At 36.4% G+C, this 9,835-nt stretch overlaps 1 protein-coding gene across 1 annotated transcript; it reads right to left on the bottom strand.

Moving 5' to 3' along the window:
- Positions 1 to 2,642: 2,642 nt before the first annotated feature.
- Positions 2,643 to 4,071, bottom strand: LOC130415308 (macrophage mannose receptor 1-like). Its single transcript, XM_056740902.1, has 5 exons — positions 3,989 to 4,071; positions 3,556 to 3,912; positions 3,140 to 3,466; positions 2,931 to 3,022; positions 2,643 to 2,741 (listed from the first exon to the last, which is right to left on the bottom strand). The coding sequence occupies exons 1-5, from the start codon at positions 4,059 to 4,061 to the stop codon at positions 2,676 to 2,678; spliced, it is 915 nt and encodes a 304-aa protein (XP_056596880.1). The 5' UTR covers positions 4,062 to 4,071; the 3' UTR covers positions 2,643 to 2,675.
- Positions 4,072 to 9,835: the final 5,764 nt, after the last annotated feature.

Below are 9,835 nucleotides of genomic sequence, written 5' to 3'. Positions count from 1 at the left end.
TTCCTCCAGGAAGTGTCTTGGTAAGCTTGCCTCTGTGACGGTTCCGGGTTCACAATGCGCGGTCTGCCGGCCGTTTACTCGTCCGTGCCCAAAGGTACACAAGAGAGACAAACTCAGCATAAGAATATTCGATGGAGTTGAAGCTCCCTGTATGATCTATGTCAGCGGCCTTTAAAGCCACTGAGAGTCCTCCTTAATTATGAACGACCAGCATGTGTGCCGCTCTGATGACCTGTGTTTCCATGGCGACGCTGATTGTGCCAGGGTCGACTCGTCACAACATACTATACTTGAGTGCACAGCATGCACAACATTCTTTGGGTTACAGCTAATGTTAATTTTCTGTTTTGTTGTTAGTTGCTTTGATTTATGCGTAAGGTGTTTGTTTGGTCGCATGTCAATTCCATTGAACTTTCAATTGAATGTCACAGGTCACTTTAGGACTCTTGTTTTGTATATTAACATTTTGTAGTCAAAACAGCACTGATGCTGTAGGCTATTCCAAAATGAGATACAGACGAGAACTCTTTTTATTTTAACGTTTTTGAAAAACATGCTTCCACTGAAACATCGTTGTAACCATGTACATCGCTAAAATCATTCACTGTTATGCACTTTTTATTTTGGGGACAATAGTTCACACATCTTGTTATGTGTACATGTTGTTTACATCATATATTGTTTGTTTTAGTTTGTTCGTCCAGTGGTTCACAACCTGGGGGCCGTGGCCAAAGATGGATCCAGGAGGCCACTAGTTTTGTGGCATTTAATGAAATGTAGAAATGTATCCTAAATTATATGCAATCAAACATCAGAAAAACAAGAGAGATCTGATTCAGTGGTGAAAGTGGCTAAAAGACTGATAAAAACATGAATAAAAATGTTTAGCTTTGGTGTAATTGAAGCCTGGCAGATATGGCTTCACTGTGACACTATACATGCAAACTGAATGGATTCTTCAAAATGCTAAACCTTTTTTTGCAGCACTTTAGTATTGCGATAAAATCCATTTTAATATCATGCCGCTGAATGCTTATTATACACAAAAATTGTGGTTGGTTGTTTTACACACAGATCAGGCCATATCTTCCTGTATAAGTGGGTAAATATTGTACAGTACAGTATGCATTTTTTTTGCACTAAGCATGCTGCAAGAAGACCTTCCAAGTACACTTTCCAAAAATTACTTTTGTATTGTGGCACGTGTCACTGGCGGCTATTTTACTGTAGTAAACCTCTTTAGAACTTTTGCTTTTACGTTAGCATGCCCATTACGGGATACAACTGAGAGTTAATATCTTGCACCGTGTGTTTTCTTGAAAACATTTTGCTGCTGAAAAAGCAAGGTTGTGGGCGATTTTAGTCACATTTCAATAGGTGAAAACAACCCAGGTTAACATACAACCCAACGGTAGGGTTCATCCCTTTTTTAACCAATGGGTTAAATATCCCATCATTGTAACACAATCTGACAAAATTTTCAAGTTGTGTTTTGCTTTAGTTTCTTCTTTGTCTTTATGAAGTTTATCATGCTGAATTTGAAAATCACTTTTTTTTACTATGGAAGGTCTCACAAAAAATGATATTTTCAGACATTTCAATATTATTTCACTCACGCTGAGATTACGTGGTACCGTCACAACAATGAGCTTAAAATAGCAGTTCAACAAACAATTATAACAATTTGTTGTCCAAAACTACAGAAGAGGACATTTGATCGTTTTTGTTTTTGCTTGTTGGCTTGGTCACCTGGAGACTGCTGATATTAGATATTATTTATTAGAACTATCTTGCTTGTTCTGTAACACAAGCATGCAGTGTGTATTTCTATTTTCTCCTGTAAAGCTACTTTTGTACAATGCACATTGTGTACGTGCGTGCGTGAGTGCGTGCGTGCGAGAGAGAGAGAGAGAGAGAGAGAGAGCAGAGATTGGTAGGGAGAGGATCAACAGAGCTGGGTTTGAATATGACACAAAGTCCTTCACAGATGTCTTGCAATCAAATCACTGGTAGCTTATTTACAATTCAAACATGAGCATACATGACAGAACACAACCTTCATTCGCTCTCTGAGTGGAAAAACAATGGACTTTTATCAACTGCAGAGTTTTTATTAACAGAATGCAGACCATCAATGAAGGATGAAGTCTTGTTGCAATTCACATGCTTAAGATCAGGATTCATTAGGCAATTTATTATTTCTTTTATTTGTGATATATAGCTACATGATGAGCACATATTATCATTTCATAAAGACAAGGTGACAAAAAGAACATTAAAGAGAACTAGAATAAAGCAATTAGCCCGAAGTAGCAGTGGGTAATAGTGCAATAATTTATATCAGCTTAGAACTCAGCTCAGCCAATCAGAATTGAGGACCTTAGCTGACCGTTTTATAAAAGTTAATATCAACTGTAAGAGTCTTAATATACAAAAAACATAGAAGCTAGAAAGAATATGTTAACAAATATACTGAACATGCACACCAATGAATCTTAAATCTCTTAAATCTAAAATGCATATATTCAGAAATTCATATATTCATTTAAATAACTTGAATAAATTTGATTACATATAAGATAAAAAACTATAATTATTTGTTTTGAATGTACATTGAATATTGGTTTTCATCATATGTTGTGTGGTTGCTCTACATATGAAATGCATCTTGACCTTTACTTTTTCCCCCATTTTAAGCTGATGTAATTTCCAAGTCCAACACTCTGTAGCTTTTTACGTATCTGTAAGTCCAGCAAAATACACATCAAACCATTTGTTAAACAATGCAGCTATTATGTGTGGAAGAAGTGACCGATTTGTTAAACACATTTTATGTTTTATTGACTGGTTTGTACATATTTGACAAACTGTGTTAATGTACCAAATTGTGATAATGCAAGTGAATTTAATTATTTAAGACAGAGACAAACCTGATTCAGAATGTCTGTCTGTAGTGAAGGGTCATTCAGATTGCAGTTTCCATCACAAGACAAGTTCAATCTGATAAACTGCTTTTTGTATACTATTTCAAGAGAAATAGATTTACATTATCCTCAAAGTAGAGATAAATTAATGCATATCACAATTCAAAGAATAATCTGTTGCTTTAAGCTATTCACTCTTTCAACTAAGAACTCACCTTCATAGCAGATAAAACGATTATTTTGCTCACAGCTATGCTGAACCCATTTCCCAGAGTCAGTTGTTGACATGGCAACACAGTCATTATTTATTATGGGATGTCCATCTGCCCAGTTTCTAAAGAAGTGGCTCCATTGGTCAGACCACAGCCAAGGGCTCCAGAACAGTCCGATCCAGACCCATGGCCCGTCCACAAAAATTGCATGCAGCTGTTTCTGTTCCTCAGGGCTGCGGATGACGGCCAGATCAGTGTAATGCTGTCGGCAGTAAATCTGAGCATCTCTCCAGCTTCTCCATTGCTTTATCATGATGTTCCCGACATTTTCTATTGAAATATGCAAACATATTCCAAGTTTCAGCTCTTTTTCCAGCTAAACAAAAGATTTTCACAGATTATGATAATTGATGACTCACCATCATAGCAGGCAAAAAGCATTGGTGATGAACATTCCAAATCGTACCAATACCCAAAGGCAAAATAGCCACATGGTCCTAGACCAGGATGCCCTAAACCCCATCCACTGTACTGTGAAAGATCATCCCCAATAGACCAACCCCAACGACTCGGTGACCCTCTTTTCAATCCAATCCAAACCGATCCTCTGTATCCATCATTCACTGTTTTTAACATTGTGTTCACATCATCTATAGAGTCTACAGTAGCCAGATCAGTGAACCTCTCTCTGCAGTAAATCTGAGCTGCTGCCCATGTCATGCTCTCATTTATGTATGAGTATTTTCGCAGAAAACCAGAAGCGTTGAACAAAAGTCCTGTTAAAATGAACATGTTCTTATAAATGCACGTGCACATATACTCGTGGAAACAGATGGAAATGACAACACCAACCTGACAGCAGAAGCAGCACAAACAGACTCATGTCCATCACTGCTCTCACAGCTCCTCTCTGATGTTTCAGCATGGCTGCAGTAAGAGGAACTGGAAGTGTTACAGTGTTTTTACCGGTATTACAATTTCATCTGTGTTAGAACATCACTGGGTTTTCCCTAACTTTAGTTCACGAACTGTAATCCCGCCCAGGAAACTCTAACACATCCCCTACCTTTGAATTCAAATAGCTTATTTTCATTGCCAAGGTCAAATTTTATTGTCTGTTACACATTGTTTGGCAAATAAAAGGAAACTTTTTAGGCTTTTAGTTTCAGGTGGCAGATTCCTCGTTGGTTATATAGGGCACTGATCACAGAGTTAAAAGCTGTGTCATTTAAAAAATATGTCCAGTCAGCAAATTAACAAACAAACTTTCTAGTTCACAGACAATGAATTTAAATTTGGTTTGATACAGAAAATTTGAATTCATCACAAAATTCTACATAGATTTTATTGATCGTTCATTCTATATTTTTGTTAATTGTCTTTTCATAAATCATAATTGTTGAAAGTATACTGTACTATTCAACTTCAAATTCAAATAAATAGCTCATTTAGAAAAATAAGAAAACTAACACAACACTTTTAGTTTGCCTAAAGTCTTATTCCATACGGAGCCCGGCTAGTCACCCGTCGGAGAAATAAATCAAGATTTGCTAATCCGTGGCCACAGTTTTGTAATTCGTTTCCTCTGTTTAAAAGTCCGTACGCACAGATTCTTAAACCCACTGTTTACAAATCTGTGCTCTCGGATTAATAAACCGTACTCACGAGTTTACAATCCGTCCCCTCCGTTTTTGAAATCTGTACCCACAAATTCATAATCTGTACCCACGCTTTCGCAATCCGGGCGCACGGTTTTGCAAACTGTACCCATGGATTTGTGGCCCCTCCCTCATTATGGAAACATGGTGCCTTAAGGCAAGGAACAGAACACGCAACATTGTGTGTTTAACAATATTTTACAAAATTAACTTAATTTTCTTAAAAATGATAGCGAGTTGGATGACGTGACTGTCAGCTTTTCGAGGGGAGAAGGCAAAACCCAGGAAAATACGAGCAATGTACCAGGTTATTTCGTAAAACATTTTATTCTCGATAAAAAGTAGAATCATGGATTTATTAAAAAGTTGCATGAAGCATACAGCCCTTATTTCACTACAGATTAAAACATGATTACCGTAGTAAAATCCATATGGGTTTGCCAATAATCAATACCCCAAAAACGTGATTACTTTTATTACAAAAAACTATAAGCTTCGGAAGGGAGTAGGTTACCAGTGAGGAAACATACAGAAATATCATGTTTTTGTCTCGATACATAAGAGAATTCAAACGGAACATTTACATAATTTAAGTATTTTAGATGCTTTGAAAGCGACTAATATTGCATTATATTATACATTTGTTTCTGACTATGTTCAATACCCTGGATCGAACCAATCGCCATGTTCTTACCACTGAGGCACAGGAAATCTTATTAAAGCATAAAAATACTTTTGTGCCAGACAATATGTTAAACATGAAAATATCCCTAACGGAGGACAGCATGAATCGAAGTGAAATTTTGTTGGTCATAAAATCAAAACAAACATGTAGATCGTTTCAAATTTGTGTGACCTCCTTCTGCAGAACACAAAATACATTTTGAAGAATGTTGATAACCAGATAAAATTGCCCTTATTGTATAATAATAATAATAATGATAATAATTAGTATTATTAATATGATTATTATTAGTTTTAGTTGTAATAGGAGCCTTCCATGTAATGGACACCAGACATTTCTCAAAATACATTATTTTTTGTTCAACAGAAATTAAATGACATGAGGGTCTGTATTCCTGTTCTACAGAAAACTTTTCCAGGCAGATTATTTTGGGACATATAAAACATCAGATGAATGGCTTCTGTCATATATCCCTAAATTTGGAAACCGGATAACAATAAGACAAAACTGCAGAGGAGAAGTAACTTTCCATATACGCAAAATTAATTATAACGCACGGTTAACCACCAACCCACAAGCCCTCAATTGTCTGGTTGGCTGTTCTTTTGCCAAAGATGAAGCTCCTCTCTCCAGCAAGTGGGTCAGCATCTCCACGTCGTAAGTATCACTGGATATCCCTAATTGTGCTGTTTTCTGCTCCCATATCTGCTCTCAGGATTTGAGGAGAGCCACCAAGAGCTCTTACTGACTCAAGAAAGTAACCTTCTATGACTTTAGGGTCACTGCTTGTTAACTATGCGTTACACCCCAGAATTTTGCGTGTCAATCCATCAATCGTACCATTCATACAAATGCCAAATGACTTTAATTTGTCACAAGAGTCAACATGCCATACAAAGTTGGGGCCTTTTGAAAAATCAGCTCTTCTTTGGAATCTTCTTTTTCTTCGCCTTTTAGTGGCCAGTGGATCAAGAGTAGACAAAATGAGGCGGATGTCTTCCTTGCTCACATGAACTCCTTTCTCCTTGCATTTACTACACATCCATCTATATCCATGCAATGCTCCTGAGCCCTGAAGTTCTTCCCTAAGAAACTGGATAAATTGTCAATAAATTTTCTTCGAAATTCTCCATTTCTACTCAGGATCTTTTTGAGTGTCTTTAGCAGGGCCGGCCCTGGGCATAGGCGGAATAGGCAAATGCTAAGGGCGCCGCCCACCCCTTGGGGCGCCCGAGCGCCCAGATTATTATTTTTATGAATATATTTTAATTTTTTTATTACCAATACTACTTAAATATTATGGATTAAAAAAAGCGATCGTCCGATAAAGACAAAACTACAACATTGCTTTCCCGAATCCCGGTCCGACTGAGTGACGCATCAATCTCCCCCGCCCTGCTGAAAAACAAAACAAACATCCGTTACCTGTGTGTGATTGTGAGTGACAGATGGCCGAATTCACTGACACTGATAAGTTGTCATTATGTCAAAAAGGCCGAAGCCATCTGGTGCCCAGGGAAGAAAAAAAAGAAGAGAAGAGGAAGAAAAACGCGAAAAAGACAGAGGTAGGTAATGATTAGTTTATCTATGTTGCATTAAGTTAGTTCAACGATGCCTGTAAAGTTCGCTAATTTGAATTAGCTTATGACATAGTTAGTCGAACTTGTGCAGTATTTTATGGTATTTTTATTTGAATTGGCTAAATTAGTAATGTTATATGTATTATTTTTTCAGGAGATGTTTTACTTTAACTTCACTACATTTGAAAGACAAATATCGTACTTTTTACTCCACTACAATTCTGTAAAGGTCCTTGAGTAGAAAGTAGTGACATATAAATCTGGTAACACTTTATAATAACTGCACGCTATGAATCACTAGTTAAACATCAGTACATAGTTAATTAATCATTTATGAAGCATTGGCCCCACATTAATAGAGATTAGTAAGCAGTTTATAAATACAGCTATAAATGCTTTGTTCTTGATTTATAAGCATTTATATAATCTGCTTAATAATCAAATTTTCATACTTTATTAAGGATGAATTCATCATTTCTAAATTAAGGATTACATTACTTACGAACCAGTTAGTTAGGAGTTGTCAGTGGTTCATATGATCATTTAGAAAGTGTAAGTAAATGATTAATAAACTCTTTGAATGCACATTTATACATCTTATCATTCTGACATATAGTAACAGTTACTTAATGTGTTAATAAATGCTTTTTAACACACATTCCTGCTGTAATTCATGATTAATTAAGGTAGTTATAAAACATTTCCTAGTTGTCAGATAACTATTTTTTGTGAGCTCATCTAAAGTGAGGACTATGTATGCCTTGTTAAGCATTTCATACCTTAATTAATCATGTATTTCAGCAGGAATGTGTGTTAAAAAAGCATTTATTAACAAATTAAGTAACTGTTACTATATGTCAGAATAATAAGATGTATAAATGTGCATTTAAAGAGTTTATTAATCATTTACTTACACTTTCTAAATTATCTCATGAACCACTGACAACTCCTAACTAACTGGTTTGTAAGTAATGTAATCCTTAATTTAGAAATTTAATATCCATGTAGACAATGATACAGATGCCTTGGGACTGGCTTTCAAAGACACTCTTAACTCCATGGGCGTTAGTCAACATGTGTCAGGACCCACTCACCTTCGTAATCATACTTTAGATTTAATACTTTCTTATGGTATAAATGTGGACGATGTTAAAATCGTTCAGCAGAGTGAAGATATTTCGGATCATCATCTGATATTATGTTTGCTTCAATGGCCTACGGCTGCAAATCAAACTCCTTGTTACAAATATGGTAGAACGATCACTTCAACTACCAAAGATGCGTTTCTCGAGAATCTGCCTGAATTGTCTAAAATATCTAGCATGAGTAATAACGTTGACGATTTTGACACTACTATTGAAAATTTTAACTCTACTTTCTCGGAAATATTAGACATAGTTGCTCCTCTGCGTTTAAAGAAAATTAAAAATAGCAGCCCAACACCGTGGTTTAATGAACACACTCAGACTCTAAAAAAGGCATCCCGTAAAATGGAGCGCAACTTTAAGAAAACGAATTTAGAGGTATTTCGTATAGCATGGAAGGATAGTACTCGAAATTACAGGAATGCATTAAAAACGTCTAGATCCGCCTACTTTTCAACACTAATAGAGGAAAACCATCACAACCCTAGGTTCTTATTTAACACCGTGGCTAAATTAACAAAAAATAAGTTGTCATCGACGTCAGATTCTGATTATCAGCATAACAGTGATGAATTTATGAACTACTTCACAAGTAAAATCCAAGATATAAGAGAAAAAATTATAACAATGCAACCTGTAGTGAAATCCGCTGAACAAACTAACTACAGCACCCCTAAGGAGAAATTGCAATTATTTTCTACAGTAGATCACGATGAACTCTCTAAAATCATTAGATCATCCAAATCAACAACATGCGTGCTAGACCCTATACCTACAAAACTACTGAAAGAAATGCTCCCAGAAATTATAGATCCTCTTCTTAGTATTATTAACTCATCTCTGACATTAGGACATGTGCCTAAAGCATTTAAGGTGGCTGTTATAAGGCCTCTTTTAAAAAAACCCAAACTTGACCCTAAAGAACTAGGGAATTACAGGCCTATATCGAATTTACCTTTTATATCTAAAGTTCTGGAAAAAGTAGTTTCAACTCAATTATGCTCCTTCCTCCAAAGGAATGACATTAATGATGAATTCCAGTCTGGATTTCGAGCATGTCACAGTACAGAGACTGCTTTGATCAGAGTTACAAATGATCTGCTTTTAGCGTCTGACCGTGGCTGTATTTCGTTATTGGTGCTGCTAGACCTCAGTGCTGCATTTGACACCATTGACCACAGCATACTTCTACATAGACTCGAAAATTACGTTGGCATTAACGGAATAGCATTGAAATGGTTTAAGTCTTATTTATCCGACCGTTTTCAATTTGTAGCAATAAACAATGAGGTGTCCCGCAAATCACAAGTCCAGTACGGTGTACCACAGGGCTCAGTCTTGGGACCCCTGCTCTTCGCATTATACATGCTACCTCTAGGAGATATAATAAAGCGACACGGAATTAGCTTTCACTGTTATGCTGATGATACTCAACTTTATATTTCCTCGATGCCTCATGAAACCCAGCAGTTTCATCGAATAAAGGATTGCATAGTTGACTTAAAAATGTGGATGAGTAACAATTTTTTACTACTAAACTCGGACAAAACAGAAGTGTTACTTACTGGACCGAAAACTGCTATGCGTAACAACCAAGAATACTGCTTAACGATTGACGGATGCTCCATAAA

This window comes from Triplophysa dalaica, chromosome 3 (assembly GCF_015846415.1).
Source record: "Triplophysa dalaica isolate WHDGS20190420 chromosome 3, ASM1584641v1, whole genome shotgun sequence".
Taxonomy (NCBI): Eukaryota; Metazoa; Chordata; class Actinopteri; order Cypriniformes; family Nemacheilidae; genus Triplophysa; species Triplophysa dalaica.
Note: the sequence above shows the minus strand (reverse complement) of the source record. Positions and strands in the feature narration are given on the sequence as shown.